Source organism: Phalacrocorax aristotelis, chromosome 2, assembly GCF_949628215.1.
Source record: "Phalacrocorax aristotelis chromosome 2, bGulAri2.1, whole genome shotgun sequence".
Lineage (NCBI taxonomy): Eukaryota > Metazoa > Chordata > Aves > Suliformes > Phalacrocoracidae > Phalacrocorax > Phalacrocorax aristotelis.
The window spans coordinates 113,536,321-113,559,119 of record NC_134277.1 but is presented as its reverse complement, the minus strand read 5'-3'; the positions used below and the strand labels follow the sequence as shown (position 1 = coordinate 113,559,119).

Sequence of the window (22,799 nt, the reverse complement as noted above, 5' to 3'; positions counted from 1 at the left end):
TCTGCTTCTCACATGCTTTCTACCGTGTAGTAGGAAGCATGAACATACTCCAGCTCCTTTATAATTTCAAACAAATGTTTAGTTAATTCTGTACACCCCAAACTTGGAAGTAGATAATACGAGGTTTGTGGTTTTATACTTGACGCTCCATGGAGATGATCAAGTGGATAAAGCAGATTTCGCTACTGGTGTGTGCAGAGAGGCACAAAGTCAGAGCCTTCCTGCCAAAATTCAAGCTATAAACAGAAATCACCACATTTCTTGCTTTTCTACTTAATAGCAAACCAAGTGGTTATACTCAATGGAGAGAAATAAGCAGGTTAGCTCTGTAGGATACCTGCTTTGAGAGACCCTATGCCTGCACCACTGCACCATTTACAAGTATTTGAATTGTGACACTTCCACGTCCTCTTAATTTTAAAAGTCACACAAGGCCAACACAGAAGCTGTTTTACATGGCCGATCTGTGCAGCTACGCAGATGTCAGCTTTGAGAAATGCAGCTGCTAGCTACTAAGGTATGGTTTTAGTAGGGCATTGCAGGAAACAGTTGTGTGGGGCTGTGCCGTAATAAAAACCAACCAACCAAAAAAACCCCAATGCTCAGGATTTCTTGTTTGGCTACACATTGCGGGCAAGCGAGAGCAAGTATGGGAAGCCTGGAATAATTTGCATGGCTCATTTTCTGTCTGTGACAAAATGTATCCTCCTCCTCCCGTAGGAAGATGCCAAGCCACTTTCCACAAAAATCCTGCTGCATCAGGATACGGGAAAACCCTGCCGGTGCCGAGAGAGGTCATCAGAAGAACCATGTATAACTGACAGCCCTTCCCTGTTGGGATCCTCTCTTCACTGGACACCAGGAATAAACTGGTGATGGCTGAGGGGAAGCCTTACCAGGATCGCTTTCCTTCTCACTCTCCACAGAAGCACCCATCAGTGTCCACACAGATGAGCCTCACATTGCAGCCTCGCCGCTGCCCCTGAGCGCCTCTTCCCAGGTCACAGCTGACCCGTGGGAACAGGATTTGAGGGTTCCTGTCATTTGGAGAATGGGGACTGCCTGGCAATGGAGCCACCACTGATGCCCTCCAAACCTTCATGTACCTGTGTATATGCAACACTGCTGCTTCATACCCACGCAGCAGTAGCATGCACACCCTCTCCTAGAACAACATTGCACAAAAACAGTGAGGGAAGGCTATGGCATTAATCCATGGGAAATTATGAGGTTTAGTTAGGAATATATAATTAAAGCAACTGAACAGACCTCCTGTGTTCTTGTTAACTGTTTTTATTTTACTGTGTGCCCAAATAAGCATGCCAGGCAAGGCACGGGTATCACCGCTTTGGCAGGACGAAAACAGGAGGAAGAAGATAGAAAGGCCAAGTTATAAATTCATACAGCTCCTCAACCCATCCTGAACCTTTTTGCTTTCCACCATTTTGGGGTGACAAGCCTAAGATGATGAAAGACTGGCAGTCTGTTGATTACTGTGGATCACAGGTTAATTGCAAAAATGCCAAGCAACTCTCAGCAGTCCAAAAAACCTAGATTAAAAAAAATTGAAACCATCAGACTTCATGCCATGAAGTCACATAAATGAAGAGTTTTTCTAAAAGCTAAATATAGCAAGAGTCTCCTCCAGAAATATTCTTAGCTATTTTTCAGGCATGAATGGGATGAAATGAAATGTGCAGGTGTGGAAAAAGAGGCACTTTGCTTAAGCTTTGGGCAATAAAGACAACAGAAAGAAAGCAAAACACAGATCTAACAGTGTAAATGAGTACAAAGGTCTGGGAGCAGAAACGTAACACTTTCACTGCCTGCTCCCTGAAGCTCTATAAAGGCCAGGGCTCTCACTCAAAGCTGGAATGGGAATAAACAGCCTCATGGTCAAGCTCCCAGTGAAAGGAGCCAGCAGCAATGACCTTGGCAAGCCTGAGCCTGTCAGCAATTCCCACACACAAGCAAGAGGAGAAATAGCCTCTCTCCTCACCAGCTTCTCCCCTGGTTTTGGAGCTGAGCTTCTCCCTCCTTGGGAGGCCAAAGGCCTCAAAAGGCTCTCCTGTCCCCTAAGTGGCTACTCCAGAAATGGTCCATGCTCAAACCATTCCACATCGGCTTCTTCAGCCCATATCCCTCCAGCCCACCGCCATCCCCATACAAGACCACCAGACCAAGATAACACATACAACACTGAGAGCAAGGAGCTCAAAAATTATGTACTTCCACCTTAGCTCTACCTGGATAACAAGATTATACCAGAGTCAATTATTCTCATTGGTGAACATTTGGGTACAAGGTCTGGTATTTCTTACTGCAGAAAAATAATGAGAAAGTTTTCCTTTATTATGATTAAGCCCATAAGCTGTAATGTACTTATGATAAATGAACATTATTGAAGTGAAAAAACACAAGCCTTTGTTACAGATATATTGTCACTTCAGCCACAAATATGTATTGGGTATTAATATAATCATTAGCTGTGGCTGGTGGGCACCTCTGGAGATCGCCTAGGCCAACTCCTCTGCTCATGCAGGGCCACCTAGGGAAGGTTGCTCAGGATCATGTCCACTAGAGTTTTGAATATCTCTAAGGATGGACACTCCACAGCCTGCCTGGACAACCTATGCCAGTATTTGACCACCCTCATAGTAAAAGTGTTTTTTTTTCTTCCATTTAAATGGAAATTCCTGTATTTCACTATGCATCCATTGCCTTTTGTCCTGGCACTGGGTACTGCTGAGAACAATCTGGCTCTGTCTTCTTTACTCTTCCCATCAGCTACTGATACATGTTGGTAAGATTCCTAAGCCATCTCTTCTCCAGGCTGAGCAGTCCCGGCTGTCTCAGCCTTTCCTCACAGAGAGATCCTCCAGCCCCTTCATCATCCACCTGGCCCTCCATTGGACTCTCTCCAGTGTGTCCACCTCTCTCGTAGTGGGGAGCCCCAAACCGGACCCAGCACTCCAGTAGCGTCTCACCAGTGCTGAGTAGAGAAGGATCACCTCCCTCAACCTGTTGGCCACACTGCCTAATGTGGCCCAGGAGGGCACTGGCCTTCTTTACTGCCAGGGCACATCGTTGACTCTTGTTCACCTTGTTGTCCATCAGGGTCTGAGGTAATAATCAACCCTGTACTACAGCAATCAAGCTACCAAAACCATATGTTACCGTACTGTGAGAAGCATTGAGGAAAATTACATGGGAAATGAGCAACCAACAGCATAATACAAAGATGTGACACCAACCTCCTTGTCACACAGGTGCTAGTAAGAGTCCAGGAACCCTCTTTGCTGGACAGTGGGCTATGCTAGTTGGGCCAGAGGAACATTTATCAAGATCTAAAACTGCCACCTCCGCGGGGGAAATTTTGCTTCCGTGTAAGAGTGTAGGCTTGGCTGCCCCAAGCCAGGAGACACCATCTCTTAAATGTCACCTTCAAGCTAGTGTGGCTCCCAGTTCGGCAACTCTCCCCTGCCCCTGAAACATGACCATTTGCAACTGCCTGCGTGGCATTTTTGGCACCTGCCTTGGTGACACAGCCTGAACCTCTCTTCTGATGTACCCTCAACCCTGAACAACACACCTTTGCTTGCTGGGTAACCTCCACCCTACTGGACCAGCCATCTTTCTTAGCTTTATTCCAACGGAGAGGCATCCATGCTGAGGACCTGTCATCACTTGGGCTTCTTCCAGACTGAACCCAACCCTCTGTCTGACAAATTTCTCCCTGGAGGGGCAACGCCATATGGGACCAGTACCTTAGCAAGTCCAAGGAGCCTGCGTTCTTGGGGGGTTTCAAGACATTGGGCAGGCAATGCCACAACTGGCCTGACTCAGTGCTGGCTATCACCCTGCTCAAATCAGGGGCTGGCCCAGCTGGCCTCCCCAGTCCCTTTCGACCAGCGTGGCTGTGATACTGGGATCCCTGTGCACCTCCACAGATGCTAAGGAGTTAATAGTTGTATACCCGATTAAAGTGTAGGGTGTTCGTCTACTCTCATACTCTATTTTTACTCACGAGCAGATTACCTTCCTCTCACTGACAGATAACTAGGATGAGGAGCTGAAGAGCAGAAAACAGCCCTCTCAGCTTCCTAGAAATGAAAGCTATTGCAACCTCCAAAGTGTCGCATTTTGGAGCAGTTCTATTTTTGCATCTGATGCTGCAGTCTCACGTGGATGCAAAATGCTGAGCAAGGGCTGGGGGAGGAAGCTGTCTGCAGCATACAGGTACGCCCCTCCTGTATGAAAGCAATTACAAGAGATCACATGCAGACCGAGTTTTACAGACAGGGGAAAACACGAAGATAGAAAGAGTCCCACAGCCAAACAGCTATAAAAGGATTTATTTTTGCCACCAATACCCATCATCTCCACTGCAAGGTCAGGGCACCCCAATGAACTGAAACTTTTGCCTCACTTTTTGCTCAGTCTAGGAGCACAGCAAGACAAACAAGTATCACAGCTGTGGAGCTGGATTTTAAGTGGAAAGAGTTTGCACATATCTTTCTGCGCAAATACATATGCAAAACACGACATCAACACTTTCCTCAGAAAAGCTGTCAAGCTGCCAGTGAACAACGTCACGCTAGAACCAGCCTGGCGTTAAACTCTGTACAATTACTGTAGTAACTCTGGTTGGGCACGATCGCTGGAAGAAGGACAAACAGATTAGTATCATGAAAACCCGGTAGGAATAATTGGACTTTAACTGATGCTGAGGTTATCTGGTTCACATTCCTAATTAGCATTTGCACTTTCCAATGGATCTTAACAATGCACTGTATAAATGTGTGGGCTGGCTCTAGCCTTGCATGCAGTAATGTATTTTGGCATGTGGCTGTACTAACCTCTTCCTTTTCCTCCATTCTTTCTGAAGGGAAGGATTAGCTAATTTTTTCATTTGCAACGTGCACGATGAAAGAGATTCCAATTGTGTCCAGATCACTGATTTTATTTCATTTTACTGTTTCAATTTAAATCGCATTTTGCAAGCTTGGTCAACACTTCAGTTTCTACACTGCACAGGCCACATGTCGTTCCCCTCTGTGCACATGCAAGGAAAATACCCAGAAAAGGTAAAACATACACGGTAACAAATAACTAACGTACACATGGGAAGTTTCTCCCTCCCCACGCTGCAGCTTCTGCAATTATTCTTGCAACACAAACAAGTGTAAATGATTAGCTGGTCATCAGGAATACTTTATGCTCACCACAGTGAGCACTCTCTTCCCACAAATCTCCCCAGCTGAGTCTCCAAGTCACTGAAATTCCCGCCCCCTGACAACACACTGTCTCATTCTTTCCTCATGAGTTACCCAGCTTACACAAAAATATGCCCAATCCCAGAAAAAAACGTTACGTGTGCAAACAGTCATTACTTGCAAGTTCAAGTGTATGCAGGCTTCCAAGATCACTTCTCTACTGAGAACCCCACTTCCAGGTGGTGGTGGTGGATTTCACTATCACAAATATGTCATAATTTAATATGCGTATGCAAATGTGTGCATAATTTAATGCACATAATATGTCCATACACAAACATATACAAATTTCTGAGTAAGTGAACATTCGGTGTGGTTCCAAATGCAGAGAAGCTGGTGACCACATCAGAGCACTTCTCCATCTACAGAGAGTCAATCAGAGGTCATGCAGTCATTTTGGTAAGGAGTGCATTTTTATCTGCAAATGAAATAAAAATCTGCATACTATGACATTTCCTATATTTTTTTCTGAAAGAGATTGAGCTGGTCAAGATACAAAGGGCTGAACTGAACAATTCTAGAAGCTAATCATTGCACTTCAGGCCAGAAAATTTCCAAATATGGAGAACGTGTTTTTTTGAAGAAATCTTCATTAGAAGATGAAAAAAATAGCAGAAGATTTATTTTTCCTAAGGAAGATAAATGGAAGAAGTAATTCCAAAGAAGTTTAACTTTATTTCACTTGTACACATTGGTATTTTGCATTTTCAGAGGATTTGCTTTTGTGTGGTTTACACTTTTCCACAGTTTCTCTCCACAGGGAAAAGACGATGAAGGAGGAAGGTGACAGAGGGGAAAAGAACCCCCAAATTTCTTCAAATCTATTATTTCTCAACTCAAGTCCCCCGCAGAAAGCTAAGTGGGGAGCATCCAGGAAGAAGAATCTTTCCTGGAACTTCAATTGGGAGAAAATCAGCATGGGTTCCTCTGGTTTACTGAAGTTCATCTTAGAGATGACATGTATAACTTGCAGGATGAGAGCTTTTAAAAGCATAACATGACTTAACCACTGGAATTTAGGCCCCTACATCCCCTGCTGTGCTTGGTGAAAATGGCACTGACAGTTCCAGAAAAATCAACATTTAGTTTATCTGAAAGTTCAGTGCATTGGGAGTGATGTTCTAAAAAATGTCACTTCTGCTACTGAACAAAAACTTTGCTGAAGTTACCGGTACAATCTTATACACCAAAGACAGCGATAAGAAATACAAAGTGACAAAGCAAAGACAAATACCCTACTCCCCTCTCTCACACAGACAAAGAAAGAAAAGCTTAAGGATAAAAGAAATTAACTAATCCAGCCTTTTTACTCCAACTATTTTATGTTTCTTAGGGAAAAATCTTGGGTTTGGCATATACAGAGCATTATAAATGAACATTTATGATGGCACATGTATCCCTTGGATGGACACAATCCTCTCAACCAGTTTGTAAGCAGTTCACCAGCATGTGTAGGAGATATTGAACAAGACCTTTCTCTGCCAGCCTTTCAGGTGGCAAAGGAAATAAAGGCAATGAAATAAAAGGTTTAAAGCAAAACACATTCATTTTTTGGTTGTAAGAAGCAAATACCGTTTAATCTTTTACATACTTAATTATAGCTAATAATGAAACTTCACTAGCAAACTGCATTTGGAAAAGTCCAGGGTCACAGTTCCAGATACAATCTACTGAATAAACAATTTAGCCAGATGCGGGAAGAACTAAGAGCTAGGCAATTTCAGAAAGATACAGCTGAATAAAAGCTGTGTTAAAAAGACTCTCCCCCCCCGATATGAGTATACTTCATATAAAGAAATGCTTTTCCTAAAAGCTGCGTGCCAATACAAGCTCTCCAAATGTGCTATTTCTTTACTGACATTTGTATGTGTGAAGCTGCATATACGTCCCAGTAGGTGACCAACATGCTCTAATACTCTGAAATAAGAACTGCAGTATTATTTTGCCTATCTCTGCTTGTTAATTTAGAACTCTACCCCACATTCTCTGCACGTATAAATGAACATCACATAAGAAAACTTACAGTAGACTAGAAGGTACTTGGACATACAGTGACTACTTATCAATTTCTTTTCCCCCCGTCATGACAGTATTATAATTTATGAGCTTATTCATATTTATTTTAATATGGCACATTGAAGTGTATCACCATTCCTGAAAATAAACCTTTCTGATACTTATGTCCTAAGTATTTAATACAAGCTTTTAGATAAATATGTAATACTATAGTCTATGCTATAGTTACATACTTGCACCAAGTGTCAATGACATTGTGTAACATGACAGTTTTTATCAGGGGCAACCTTCTTTACTGCCATTTGAGCGTGCAATCCTAAAAAGCCAGCACTAATCTAAAAAACCCCATGGGACTGCTAACTCCCAGTAAGAAGATTGGTGACCTAGTCCCGATTCTGGCATCAAACCAAATTAGGGTTTTTGCCTTCTACATCAGCAGCAGAGATCCCACCAGCACTGGCATCGTACGAGCTCTAAGCGTACCGACATGTGTGCTACAGTTTGCATGCTTAGGAATAAAGTGGGCACTTTGTTCATGGCAATGCGAAGCAGCAAAAGGGGACACCTGAGAAAAAATAAATACTGTGGACCATATTTTCACATGTGGAAGCGTAACAGCCGCAGCTGCATGTGCACAATGTCTACAGAAATACCTGTCAAACACGATGACTATCAAATGCTTGGGCATCCCAAGTGCATCAACAGATTTTATACAGTAAAAATTGAGATCTGGTAACAGCTTATAAGCACTACTCTGCAATAAAGGAAAAAAACAGTGGATACTATTTAAACAGCAGTTCAATTCTCAGCACACTGGTTAGCCTCACACATTTGCTAAATCCTGACATAAAATAATAAATCATACTCTGCGATTTTGGAGGCTTTTCAACAGAGAAAGTACCCCCCCTTGCTCAGCCTTCTTAAGAACACAGATTGTTTGGGCTTGAATTTTAACTACACATGCAGCTGATCCACTGGCTTAATGCCTCCTGACTGCCCTACTGCCTCCTGCAAGCCACTCTGCGGTAACTCAAGTGGGTCTCTTGGGATTCAATACAGCAGTTGAAGCTTTCCGGAGGGGGGGTTATAAAACAAATATTTTCTTTGCTCTACCTATACTTGGATGAGCTTAGCAAACACTCATCTCTCCTGTGTAACTGCGAACTATGCACATGCCTAGCACTGACATAGCAAGGGGAACCAACTACTACCTGTACCATAAATAGTTACTGGCATATATCAGCAAAAATCAACCATAAACATTTTGTTTATTTTCAGCTGGAAAAAGCTCTACTGACAACATAGTCCGATTTACACAGTAATCTTGCCATATGAATTTAAAAGCCACAGAGCTCTCCCTGACCTACATTGCCAGGCTGGAGCGAGTGGAAAAAAAAAACCAAACTCAAAAACCACATCAAACAGAAACCATAGCACAGAAAGATGCTCTTGAGACAGGAGAAGCAGCACAATGATCAGGCTTTTAGATTTGGAGTACCTTAGACAGTATCACACCATCAATGCTGGGGTTGTCAAGAAAAGTAACTTAGCCTATTCTCAAGCTACATCCAAATTTTATCCACCTCAGATCAAACCCATTTCTGCCAGAGCAAGATAAACCATGAGAGACAGACCTCGCTGCCTATCAAAGCTTTGCTTTGCAAACAGGCATCTCCTCACCACCCAGTCCCATCTCTGATATTTTGTTCACTGTATCAACAGAGAGGGATAGAAAGACATAAAAGTAGCCCAGAAAATACTGCATAGGGTTCAGCTGGATAAAGAAAAAAAGAAATCACCCATATGAGGTGTTAAAATTTTATATGGCAGCTAATATTTTTAGGGTATGATATTAATGTGAACATTTACTTAGTTTCGGTCTGAAAACAGCAACTCTAAATGTTAATCTGGGGATGGCACCTATAAAATGGGAGCAACTAAGCAAGAGAGGTGAATTCAAATGGCTTGGTGGGGAGCTGAAGCAGGTAACAGGCACTTGAGTAACACAGAAACAGGTCAGGAAACGTGACAAAATGCAGGGAGGCTTAGCAGAAGCCTGACTGGGCAGTGACAAGAAAATCAGCAACTTCCCTGAGAGGATGGGCATGGGGGAGATGGGGTAATGGCCACATCATCCAGAAACAGCAGGAGGCCTTAAAATCTGAGCATATTTTTGGGGAAGGGAAAAGGGAAAGCCCTTCATCCACTGTTTGTGATTTATAATCCAGTAGCACTTAAAAACATGTGCAGAAGTTGGGTGCTGGTTGCTCCAGGCACCCGAGTTAAGATGCAGCAGGCTCTCTGGGGTGAGGACCACCCAGGGCAATGCGCCTGGAGAAGACAAACATGGAGGAATTGATGCAGTCGCACCCTGGTGAGGCCATCAGCGAGGACGGTGACAAGGACAGGACCCCTGGAGCCAACTCTGTCTGGCATAAAAGGCAAGTAAAAGATCATCCCCTCCTGGGCTCTTGCACACAGGTTAACCAGCAATGAGCCTTGCAGTGCCCGGGTTTGAGTGCACACAACCAAAAAATTTTGAAATACTTCTACAGATGGAGAACAATCTCCTGTTGGCTGGCTCGTGTCCAACTGGTACACCAAGGGGAGAGAACCAGAGGCAACATTTCACTAGGAAGTTTTCAGCTAATCACTTATTCCCTAGAAAATGCAGTTTCAAGGTAGCTGAAAATATTCGTCAGTGTAGGTTGACCTCTCTCAATAGTTTTCGCCATTATGAAAAACAGCTCGTGCTCCCAAAGTATCAAAATGAACATTTTTGTCTGCTAAACCCGCCATTTCACTGCCCAAATAATTTTCAGAAACTGTTAGCGAAAGGCAAGAGATAAGAGGACTAGATGCAGAAAAGACATATGCGGAGGACACGTACAAATTTGTTGTTGTTGTTGTTATTTTAAACTTTTGGCATTAATAAATGACTGCAACCATGTCCTTTGCTGTGCCAAAAGGCGGGAACTTAAAGCCCAACGTGCTGTTTACATGGTGCGATGTCTGAAGGAGCGACTTGGGTTTAATTCTTGATCCTCCTTCAGTCTCTGTAAAATACCTGCATATTAACTGGAGGAAATACAAGAGATCCCAGCTGCCTAATCACTTAGGTGTGTTTTCCTACCAAGGTTATAAGAGACCTTGCCCCTGAATACCACGCAGCCCACATGTTACCAGCCGTGAGGAGCTGTGGGGGAGGTGAGCCTCTCCTGGCAAGGACAAAACACTCCAGCCCCACAAGTGCCACACCAGCATCCTCCCTCTGCCTTGTGGCATTTCCTAAACGCTCGGCTCAACCTGAAGTGACTTTTTTTTATTTACATTTCTTTAGCTTCAGTGAAATGATAATCATAATCATTACCAATCATTAAAAGGGAGGCCAAACATTTTTATTTTTGTTTCAATTACCAAACTGAAGCAAAAAACCCTTTTCCACTGAGCCTCACAGTTGATGACGAGCTGGACATTGGTATTGATTTCCAAACAATTATGCTTCTTGAATTGACAAATATTTTAACTCATAAAAAGCTGCCTACAGTATTTGAAAAAAGCAAGCCAGCAGAGTTGTATATTAACTCTGTTCAGCTGGAACGTATTCAGGCAATACTCAGACTCCTACTGACATGTGTCAGGTAACATAGATCTAACTGAATTCCCTCGCTAATCTAAGTCAGCCCTAATTAGCGGGTCTGGGAACAGAAAACATTCTGTGTAATGACGATGATGCATCTCAACCCAGCCACATTTACTGAAACACATCCCGGGGAAGGAACAAAAACCTAAAACAAAGCTCTTCATATTAAATTAACTGAAATGTAAGCAACGAGTAGGTCAAAAGGAAAAGACTTATTAAAAAAAATTCCCTCTTGCATTCAGTAATCAGTTTCACATGTAAAGCCATTTGCAAGAGACTGTGTGGAATTCATTAAACAATTAAAATGTGCAGGGGGTAACTGAAACTGTATCCTTCAGAAAGCAGAGTGCATCTTATTACAGCAGTTTCCTTCCTGACCTTAAAGCCTACCTCAAAATGAATGAGAAATTCAATGTTATTAAACACTCTGTGCAAAAGTGCAGTGCAGGTCTGCTGCTGTGATGGGTGCTGGGGAAGGGTTAGCTCGGATGCTGCGCGGGGAGGGGGACAAAGGGGCTGTGCATTCCCTCACTGCCATGCAGAAACACAGAAGGGTTTTTCCCTCCAGAGGTAGCAAGTCAGACTTGGAAAACCAGGAAAAGAAACGCACGCAGCACTGAAGTCAGCCACTGTTCTCTCTCATTTCTGGCAGCAGTGGCAGAGCAGAAGTAAGCCAGCTTGTTCTCTATTCTTCAAGCCTGTCCTATGACCATCTTTAATGACTTATTTTTTAAGGAAGCATCCATGTACTCTCACTTTTCTACAGGAAAAAAAATTCACGTGAAACACGATACTCCATACTATTTCAGAATCCATTTATCTCATGCCCGTTTTGTCTCCAAAAAGGGGTTTCAGCACATACTTATGCAGGGCGGAAAAGGGACCTGTTCACTTCAGTCTGCATCTCTCCATGTTACAAACCCTGGTTTTGAATGTGTGGAAGTAAAACATCTCACCATTTCGGCTCAAGTACACTACTCCGAAGTCACTTCAGGATGTGGGGAGACCCACTATTATGAAAATGAGTTCTCCACCAGGGAGTCACCAGAGGTTTATCACAAAGGCGTTAGCAGGGGCCGTCACTGCCGACAGCACGGGATCCCCAACTACTGCACAGGTCCCAGTGGCAGCATGACTGAGAAAACTGGATGAAAACACCCCTCCACACACAGTGCATTTTTATGAATCGCCTCCTGCCTCAGCTGACCCCCACCCACCAAGATGAGGAGGAAAGCCAATGTCTCAGAAAGCATTACTGGTACCATGTGCTCTGCAGCCTATCCGAATCCTACAGCAACTCACTCTGTTTGATGTAGGGCTGGCAGAGGTGCCATGGAAACATTTGTTTTCATTTACTGCTGTCTTGCACGATAAGAAAGTCTGAGCAGCAGAAGAACGAAGAAAGAGTATAAATTACCAATGGGCTCAAGACAGCTGAGCCTTTGAAAATGAAATCTAATTATTTTACCATTTATTTAGACAGATTATGTTATAGCTTTCTGATCTCACTTTGTGGTTAATAACAGGTATATGTTTAGAGCAGAAATGATGAAGGCAAATTCCTGTTTTAGGAAGACGTTTCAAATTAGGCTACATATAAAGGAGAGGATGACAGCTGGTTCCACTTTCATCTTTTAATTAAAATGCAATAGTCTAGATAACAGAAAATTGAGATAGGGCAGAGAAGGAAGAGGAGGGAAATAAAACCTAGAACTAGTGTAATTGTACTACAGCACTTGAAAACCCCTACTTACAGTGGGAGGAACCCAGAAATAAGTTATTTCTGCTTGTTTTTTTTTTTAATCTTAGGAAAAACCTGAACTAATGCATTCACTGTCCTTTTTAAGGTTATCTGAAATAAATTTGCAGTCTTGGACCTTGCTTTATCTTTGGTTCTTCAAACCAAAAAATGCAAAGTACAGGTTGAGTTTGCTTAACAGAGAAGTCTTCAGCACCCTCTTTGCAGTGCAGTTTTGGCCCCAGCTGTGGACTTGGCCGCTTTGACAAAAAGCATTTCTGGTCCTGATGCTGTCTGGGAGACTGCAGTGAAGAGCGGAAGGGGAAACACTTCCAGTAGGGGTGGACACATAGTTGGAAATCACCACTCAGCACCTATCTGAGCAGACTGTGTCGACTGCTGTGACTGAGCATCCATTAGAAACCTCCAGCTTCTTCATGATATAGGAGAGCCACATAGCCACCCTGAGGCTATTTTCCTTTGATGGAGTATCAGGGGCAATGTTAGTGCACAGCAAATACTTCTGCTCTAGAAGCCAACAGCTGTCCCTGGGCAGGCGAAGGAAGCACCATTAGGTGGCCACCCCACCTCTGACAGGAAACACCCCTCTCAAATAAAGCCTGCTGCTACAATCTGTAGGCTCCCAGACAAGAGCAGCAGTGGGGGTACAGATGGTAACGCTTCTGGTTTATGGTTTTGGAAGAGGATGAGTGAACAGGTTGGGTTACGTACTTAACCTGGTTTTGGCTTGTAATGTCTTACTGTGTGGAAGACTTTCTGGGTCAGGATAGATAAAACACACAGGCAGTAACACTGTGGTGCCTCAGGAGAAAGCTTTTACCTGGCATTTGCTTAAGATCCTTTCACGGAATAGATACCACAGTAGATGAACCATTGTTAACCTTAGCTTTGAAGTTATCTCCACTACATTTTCCCCTGTAGATATGTCTCATACAATATGAAACTCCAGGTGTCACAAATGCAAACTACTGGATGTGAGAGAGACTGAAAGATACGGCAGAAAGCAGTGAAGATGCTCAGCATTAACTATGGAAAAAGAAAGGGGCTTCTGAAACAAACGACACCAAAGGGATAACACATTCACCAAACCTGCTTCAGAAGCTTCTCAGTCCTTGAGTATGTGCAATTTTGGCTGTCAGATCATTAACTGGATGAACACAAAATTGATAAGCAGTAGTTTGCGCTCTACTTGAGAGCAATAAGCTCCTTTAAATTACATTAATATTTAACATATATAAAAGCATTTGTCATTTGAAAAGCACTCTAGAGAGTAACTGTTGGATTCTACAATGATCCCCAACTCCCAGGCTAGGGAATACAGATCTAGAGGGATAAATATCTGGCCCATGTCCAAATCAAGATTCACTGACAGAGCTATTATTCCAGCTCAGAATTAGGTTTCTAAGCTTCTGCTCCTTCTAGATCACACTGCTTTGTGGCCTTCAGTGGGTAGAAGGATGACACACAGACAGAGCTGGAAGACAGAAGCTGACAACATCGATGACATTTCTGACTCATATCCACTGATTGCACACCCCTACCCTGGGCCACCGTCCACAACAAAAGATGCAGTTAAGTGCGTTAAACACAAGGAATGGAAATATTAAATATTTGCTTGCCATGTGTTGTCCGCCTCTCTCCCCTTTCTTTTGTGGAATTAATCATGGGGATTTTACTGACCTCCATAGGTTTTCCCCCAGTTTAAAGGGATACAGTAAGTTCACTTGTAGGTGATCCTTAAAATATGATAGCATTCTTCTGAAATGTGACATGTTTTTTATCATGCTGCAGCACTCAGCATCTGTGAAACAGCCACAGGACTGTGTCATTACCCAAAATTGCTGTAGGAGGACTTCACCTTCAGCCTCCTACACGGTTTCCTGAGATGTCTCCTGAGACAGACCCTCAGTCTCCCTGCCTAACTAACTCCCTTTGCATGCATTTTTTTTCTCCCCAGCAGAAAAAGCACAGTGAAAGTCACATCATTTCTCTTGGCTGGACACAGCACCCTTTTGCTGTAGCTGAACTTTATGCACATGGAAAGCAGACTTTCCTGGGGACCTACGAAGTGTTCCCCACAGAGTGATCTGTGCCAGAGAGGTACCTGCAGTTCCACCCTCAATACACACAGTATGCTGACAATACCACCCAGGAAGGTTGCAAAGTCTGGATTGTCCATTTAAGGTGTGCAAATGCATGTGCCACTCCAGTTGCACTTGTTCCCTGAAATATCTGTCTCTTCTAAACTGCTCCCTGAAATATTTGTGCCTCCTAATTAACTTCTGTTTCAATGCACCCAATGGTCTGCTCATCATAATAGCTTTGTAATTTGAGAATTCATCCTTTTAGGAGCTCTATTCTCATCAGTATTACATTTGCCTAAGAAGTCTAACCATCTTAGAAGCAGATAAAGTGATTATTGAGGACAGTCAATACAGCTTCAAAATATTTCATCAGTGTAAGTAGAAAAAATGCAAACAAAATTTTTATTGGGCATTACTCAAAAGCTATTCAGAACTTGCAGAGAAATCTGACACACAACAAAACATGATGGCTTCTATATGCTAGCGCTTTGACACTTCAACTCCAAGAGAGTCCAAGTTTAGTGAAAAAGTGAAACTTCCTAAAAGGCAGTATTCTTCACAGCACTTTTTTTTTTTGCATAAGTGGAAGTCTAACATAAAAAATCTCCCTTTCTGCTCCATCTTATATTCTCATAAAGTCAGCCTGCTAGACAAGATTTCCACAGAAATCCTATTTGGTAAAATTTGCTTGATTGTATTCCAAAAAGTGACTCACATTTTATAACCAAGTGGCAAAAGCTGAAATGAGTTTGATTCCTTCCATCAAAGCCAGTATTAGTCATTCTTCCAGCTTAATGGTTTGCACGCTATTCCTGACAGACAAAACTGGGATTGCAGGTCAAGAAATGACAATTTAATAGTCACAAAGTATGTGGCCAGACAGCTATTGCTAGTCTGGAGGAAGCAACACAGGACTTGGCCGGTGAAACAAAAAGACGCTTGACAGCATGACTGCTAAGATGCTGTAAAAGTAATAAAATCACAGCTTCTGTGTTAGAATAGAAACATTTGGCCCAAACTGTAAAGCCACAGTTAAATAAAAATCATAAAGTTCTTCCTCACCTGCGACTCTCCAAAGTGCTTAAACAAGAGCGCTGGAGGATGCAAGGGCTAAGTGCAATTTGATTGTAAAGACATCAGGATTTGGCTCCCAGTCAGATACTGCTTTCCTCCGCCCTCTCTCCTTCTTCATGTTCTTGCAGGTTCCCCTTTCAAGCCTGCAGACTATTCCATCTCTACCTTTATACTCTTTTGTCCTCCCCAGGTGGCTTTTCTTCTCTGCTGCACCCTGCGGTTGCCCAACAGAGGGCTGGCTTTGCCAAGCCCTCCCAACGCACATCCTTCCCCTCCTGGCTGCTGCTTGTGACCTCCTGACCTAAAGCAGGCTCAGGACAGGCTGGTCCACTGTCCAAAGACTACCTCGGTGACAAAGCTAGAAAGGCTGAATGGAGAAATGGGTCCACTCTGAGAATTTGCTCATGCCCACTATGAGACGCTGAATTTGCTCACGCTTTGCTTCTCCATGGCCTTTTGGAGTTGAAGCTGAGGCATCTCCTCTTAGCATGTGTCTGCTCACAGGCACAGACTGGTTCCTAAGTGCCAGTGCAGCAAAGCCCATCCCTCCCAAAAGTAGGCTCCTGGCAAAGTCCCAGCAGGGAAGGCAAGTATCCTTAGAGAAAACCACCAGCAACTTTCTGCCAGTAACGTTCAGAAACAGTTATGATTCACAGACATCATGGAAAAGGACATAAAACTCACCACTCTCACTGCTACTTATCCCTGACATTTCCCCTCCCTCCCCTGGGGGTGTCTTATACCCCTGCTAATCTCACGATGGTCAGAATTACTGTTTGGACAGTGACTCAACATGAGTCTCGGCTCAGCAGAGTACCAAGCAAAAGAGAAGCCCTCTGGGATCAAATCCTTCTTTGTTTATGGGCTTTGCTGCCCATAATTCATTTTCTGCATTCTGGTGTGGCATGTGCTGACATAAAATTAATCCAAAGTCTCTGCCTGTTCCAGGAACTGCTCATGATCCCTCACCCAGCTCAAATCTGTGCAACGTCTTCAACCTGCAGAGAAAACAATGGAAGCATCTCTGCGCTTGGCATTGGTGAAATATCAGGCCATCCATACTTTTGCTTAAATTAGGAATCTAATTTCCAGTATTTTCCTCCAGGCAGAATGAAGAAAAGACAACTAAATGTAATTTACCTCTACGTCACATGCATATTCTGATCCATCCAGGAGTGTCACTTTGCACTGCATGTTTTTCGGTTTCTTGACGATCTTTAGAGGAGACTTGGAAAGTTTGCTAGACGATGATTTTTGAGAAAGTTTGTCGTCCTCTAGCTGCTGGTATTCCAGCTGTTTTGCACTTGCAGCAGCAAACTCCTGTTCTTTGTCTGTGGTCTATAAAGAGAAAAAGATACGTTTTGAAATGAGATAAACCAATCACATGATGCAGTACACCATACTCCCTGCACCCAAGCATTTAAGTGAGCCTAGTGTAGGGCTTGGACAAGAAAGCCCCTGATGCAGGACAGAGTCCTGCATTTTCCATGTTCCTCATATTCTTCCCAGCCCTCCCTTCTCACGCTAAAACGTACAGAATACCCACATCAAGGAGGGGTATGCATGAAAATACTTTAGGCTTCTACTTTTTCCATAGGTATAAAACCCCGCCTTGGACTTCTTCGACCTGTTTTTGTGGTCTGTTGGAAATGCTGAATAATTGGTAAATGCTGTGATGAACAGAGTTTCTTGATATTATTTTTAAGTCCTGTATGTATTAAATGGTATGATGCCTCCATGGTGTCACACAGAATAGGAAAATACCCTCAGGTTTGCACTAATTTCACTGTCAGCGAGAAGAGAGACCCCTGAATGAGGGGACGGACCCACCCATGACACTAAGTTTGCAGGGCAATGCTGAAATGCCTGGGAGAGCAAAAGGCTCCCTAAGCACCTGAGCAAAGGGTTAAACAAACAGGATGGAAGTGAGGGGCCAAATGACTTTTATGTGCAGCTGGCTGGCTAATGGATGATAACTACAGGATGAGAGGCTGAATTTTGCTCTCCACAGATGCCTGATAAGTCCCTCAAGCTGGTGAGAAGTAGGTGCTATTTGAAAGACAAATATACTGCAGGTGAAAGGGGAGAGAAGAAACAACTGTGGTTATTTTTGCTAGGGTTTATAAGAGGGTCAGACCATTTGAAGAGTTACCACGACACAGCACAGCCCTTGGTCCTCTCCACAGCACTAGATGAAAGCCAGAACAGCTCTACAGCGTTTCATCCTTCCTAGCAACAGCACTATGCCACAGTCATTACCTTTCTCATCAGTTATGCCTCTGATAGTCTCCAAACAAAACCCCAACAGGAGTGCAGTAATACCTAAGCTAAAGCTTAAACAACAACAAAAAAAAAAACAAAAAAACCCCAACCCACAACTTTGTTATCCCACTACAGGGGAAAAAAAAAAACCAACTGGTTTGGCTCTGAATGGTTTCAGTGTAATAAGCAACAAGCATCGCTAGAAATATATTGTAAATTAATCCTCTAAGTCTGTTTCCATTCATTGTATATAATAAACCTTCATGAGAAAGGAGCAAATCCATCCAAAAGCTTTAATCTGCTTTGAGACCAGAACAACCTTGCATCATATAACCAGCAACAACAGTGTACTGCTAAATCCCAGGGAACCTTCCCCAGCAGATTTCATACAAACAAGCCATAAGCTTCCTCTCTGCCTTTGGATGAATGGGGGAAAAAGGAATTTGGAATCAGCTCTGCTACCAACAGTGCCAGCTCCCACCAAAGCCCCAGCAAACTGCAGAGAGGCAACTGCAAAGAGGTAAGGCAAGACCCACGTTCCTCCTTTCCCTGTGAGAGAGGACACAGCAAAGGTCTCCTGGCCTTCCCTGGCTGGGGAGACTAGAAGAAAGTGGGACTAGAAAGATAAAAAAGCAACACAAAAGCAGCTTTCAAAATCCGCCTCATCCCCTGAGCTGTGGACGTTCTTCTGCAGGAGCAGCCCAGCACCCGCCAGCTCTTCCCACACCTAGCTCCAACACTGAAGGACCTTCCCCTTTCAGCACTTGGACACCAGCTCTGTGTCTGGACATCAAGGTCTTTGCATACCTTGATGGCTGGCGGGAGATGAAGGCACAGCGTACGTCAGCAGATTAGCTGTTCGCTAAGCATTTGACATTTACAGTGGCTGTGACGAATTGGGAGAGTCCCCCCAGGCTCAGAGCAAGGCTTGAGGGCAGCTACCCCTCTATCACAACCGTGGCCAGCTGGCAAGTGGTCCAACCTACTGCCCGGAGAGAAGAACAATACTGAAAATGTCTCCTGCTAGGGCCTCTGCGAAGAGCTGCGCTGCTGCTGATGGGCAGAGGGGGTCTCTGATAATTTCCGTACATTTGTTACGGAAATCTGCCAGGGAAGGCGCACATGCACGTGTGGGTGCAGGACATTCCAGGTCTGGAAAAAAATATACCGTCATACCCAGTGGCTCATTAGATTTGTCATGTGAGAGTTAACACCCTGCCCCAAGAAGAAACAACCAACAAAAAAACCACAGATGCATGGAATTAATATCTTTCAAGAAAATGGGAAAGCTGCTGGAGAGAAAAGCCCAAAACAACAGGGGCACCCAGCAGCCATTTAAATTTTAGAACCATCTTCAGCCTGCAAACAATTTCTGTGAATCCTAATGGATTGGTGATTCTTTTCCTTCCTGAAGACACTCGGCATCTCAAGACTACAACAGACATTTGCTTATTTACAAATATTTTTTTTAAAAATAGCGTTGAGGATTTTTTGTTCATTAAGGTTCCCGTCTACATTAAGATCAGGGGAATGTGTCTAGGTTAAAAATCACACACAGGATTTTCACTCATTTATATGGAGAACAAAACATGCCAAGAACTATTAGAGAAGATCCCCCAGACTATGCTGACAAGTTCAGGCACTGAGGTACTTTCAGACTGTATTAAGCCTCTTCTTCCTAAAGAAACCTGACAACCTGGTATCTCAGGAAAAAAAAAAAAGCTGCCAGTGAAAAACCCATGTACTCATGAATTATTTTGAACTCTGCAAGCATAGTCGCACTTTCTCCTAAATTCTTCCTCAAGATACCTCTGTGCTGTATTTCTGCAGTATTTTCAGTGTTGTGGACTCAATTCTACTGCAGCACAAGTTGCTTCAGGGTTTGTGGTTTTGAACATAAGCTGTCTCCTCTCTATCTATATTACTGTACCTCGCTATGACACAATATGTTCAACCCCTTCTGAAGCTGGACCCCCCTCTCAAAGCAAGCCTTTGAAGTCACAGGATTCAGCAGTAATGATCTTTGACGGTTCACAGCTTCTCACTGGGGTATGAGGTGACATTACCAAGCTTGTGCAATGCACGAATCCCATCTATTTACGATAGTTGCTCAGAAATGTCAGTGCCCAACCCATGAGATGCCTTCTTGCTCATTGAGACAAGAAGGCAGGAAGATAGTAAGGGTGCATTATTGTATCTCATGGAAAGGGCTCGTTTCTGTAGAAACTGCTGATGTCAACATGAAGAAGCCTTTCTGTCTCAAAAAAACCCCAACATTTTAATGAATGTGTATAGAATTACAACAAAAAGTGACCGTCATGGGTCGGTAACAAATTTTTTTCCCAAGATTCTCTCATATGAGCGATACAAAAAACCCATCAACTTCCTCATTGTGATTACAAGAGAGAATGATACCCATTACTCCTTAAATTTTTGGTTGTCTTTTTTTTGTTTGTTCGGGTTTCTTTTGTTAATGACACCATTGCCAACAGCTCTGTCTCTTAGTGCTGTGTTTAAGTGGTTCTTTCTTGTGATACAGACACTTAAGCCACTACAAAATATGCTGGGCAGATCACTGCAGCTGGATTTGGCTCTCAATTTACCACAGGGACTTTCAGTTTCAAACTAATAATTTCCATGTGAAGGTCTTGCATATCCCTTCACTCAGTAGTTCTAACAAGGCTTCTGCAGACACCTGCCCACAGGTGATCTTCAGGAAAGGAAGGGATCACGCAGCACGTGAGCGCATCTCAGGTCTCCAAACTCATACCTCTGTAAACAGAGACAGACAGATTTGGTGCCTAAGAGTTTTTTTTGTTGTTGTTGTTGTAGTGGTGGTTTTTTAGGTTTATTTTGTTTTGTTCCAGATTAAAAGAAACTTGGGGCAGAAAGATTACTGAAGACGTATGATATTTTAAATTAATGACCAGTTTGTGCAGCACCTTTCTCTTTTGGAGAAGCAGCTTTGCCTTTTTTCCCCAAACTAACTACATGCAATTTCTGATTTCTTTGAGAGACCAAAATTGTGCTTACACATAAACGTTGGATGTGGGAGCAAGATCAGAGAGGTCTTTGAGGGGCATGGAGTGAGGCTGGTCAGGGTTTATCAATGGTAAAAATGGTTAGCAATCAAAAAAGCTAAGCAGTTCTTCCAACGGTCGATCTTCAATAGCAATAAGCATCAGAAATCCTGCCCAGCTATGTCTACCTCTTGAGATAATAGAAGTCAAACAAAAGATACTTCTCTTAACTTGGTCCCAGAAAGATTCGTTGTCCCAAGTGTTTAGGTAATGCACCCATAAACCAGAAAAATCAAAAAGACTTTGTATATGAAATTGCTTACACCCCCATTTTTTCCCCACCAACAGCAAGTTTGGGCTGTAACTCTGTGGACAAAAGTTTAAAGCCTATCACCACAGCCAGCCCCAAACAGCTTCTATGGGAGCACTCATGCGGATTTGAAGCAACACCTTACATCTGCTTGCTTCACCAGCACTGTCTCCCATCTAGGTAAAATAACAGGACCTCACTTCAAACAATATGTTCTTTCTAAAGGGCAGAGGAGGGGAGGACTTAGACTGGTTTATGCCACTCTTCAAAAGTGAATACAATCAGGTGGGGGTCATAACCGTATGGAGCTAAGGGATGAAATTTGCAGGTACCTCGTTAATTGTGTGTCACTTACCCATGAAGGACAATGCCTGTTAATCCTATTGACTGGAAATCATTAACAGGAAAAAGAAAGCAGCTTCTGCAAATCTAGTAAGTGCAACAGTGAACTAAATGGAAAAGCATGCAATAGCTCTTCTGAAACCTATTACGTGAGAAGCTGAATAATTATAATGCAGTCATTTCAGAACTACGAGAAACTTAAGGGACCACAGATTCTTCATGGCTAACACATCAGACAAGCAAGTATGAAATCAGTTTTCAGCAGGTGTCAAAGAAGAAATGAACTCTGAAAACATTTTCAGCTTCTTAAAAATTGGCACTGTTTGCCATCTAATGCAAATGCAAGATCGAAGATGTTTCCCGCTCAGCTAATAAGACCGCCCTTGTATTTAAGCACTGGAGGCAGAAAGACCCAACATGAATTTCAAAATATTCCATGGGAGAACTACTATTTTTTTTTAAACGCAAACGAACAACCAGTCAAGATCTAACAGCATCACACCAAACAGCCTTCCATGCAAATCTGGATATATATTTCTGCTCCTAACATATCAGACTCAATATTTCCCAGGAGCAATAAGTGGGCACGTAGCTAGCTGAATGCAGCAAGCATGCGTGCACAGGCTCCCTTACCTGCTCCTTTTTCACAGGCGTGCTGTGGTCTGCGACAGCCGAGAACTGCTCGAGTGCGTTTTGATGCTCTTCGCTCAGCTGTTGCTGGTCCTGTGGCTGGGTCCCTGCCGCCTCTTGCTGCGCAGGGCTCTCCTGCTGATCCTGCTCTTTATCCTTGGACTCGGAGTCCGATCCTGATTCTGTAGTCATGGTTGGTTATTCTGCAAAAAAAGGTAGTGAGCAGACCTACTGAGTACAATCTCATAGCTGTGAATTTGTAGGCTAGGCTTAGAAAATGGAGAAACATCAAGTGCAAAGTTTTAGTCTTATTATGTCCAGCCTTTAAAACTAAAGCGGCTATGACCAGCCCAGTGCGGATCCCTGGGAAAGCTTCCCTGATA

The 22,799-nt window shown here is 43.3% G+C and overlaps 1 protein-coding gene across 34 annotated transcripts in view; it reads right to left on the bottom strand.

Annotated features, from left to right (window-relative positions):
- Positions 1-22,799, bottom strand: part of EPB41L3 (erythrocyte membrane protein band 4.1 like 3) — a 143,646-nt gene that overhangs the window by 43,098 nt on the left and 77,749 nt on the right. For 31 of the 34 annotated variants that reach the window (XM_075084722.1, XM_075084720.1, XM_075084727.1 and 28 more), the window contains exons 2-3: positions 22,420-22,619; positions 16,993-17,190 (exon numbers count right to left, since the gene is read on the bottom strand). In XM_075084722.1, the coding sequence (XP_074940823.1) occupies positions 16,993-17,190; positions 22,420-22,608 (387 nt within the window). In that variant the 5' untranslated portion in view covers positions 22,609-22,619. The remainder of the gene's footprint in view (positions 1-16,992; positions 17,191-22,419; positions 22,620-22,799) is intronic. The other 3 variants (XM_075084733.1, XM_075084751.1, XM_075084735.1) reach the window with 1 other exon arrangement.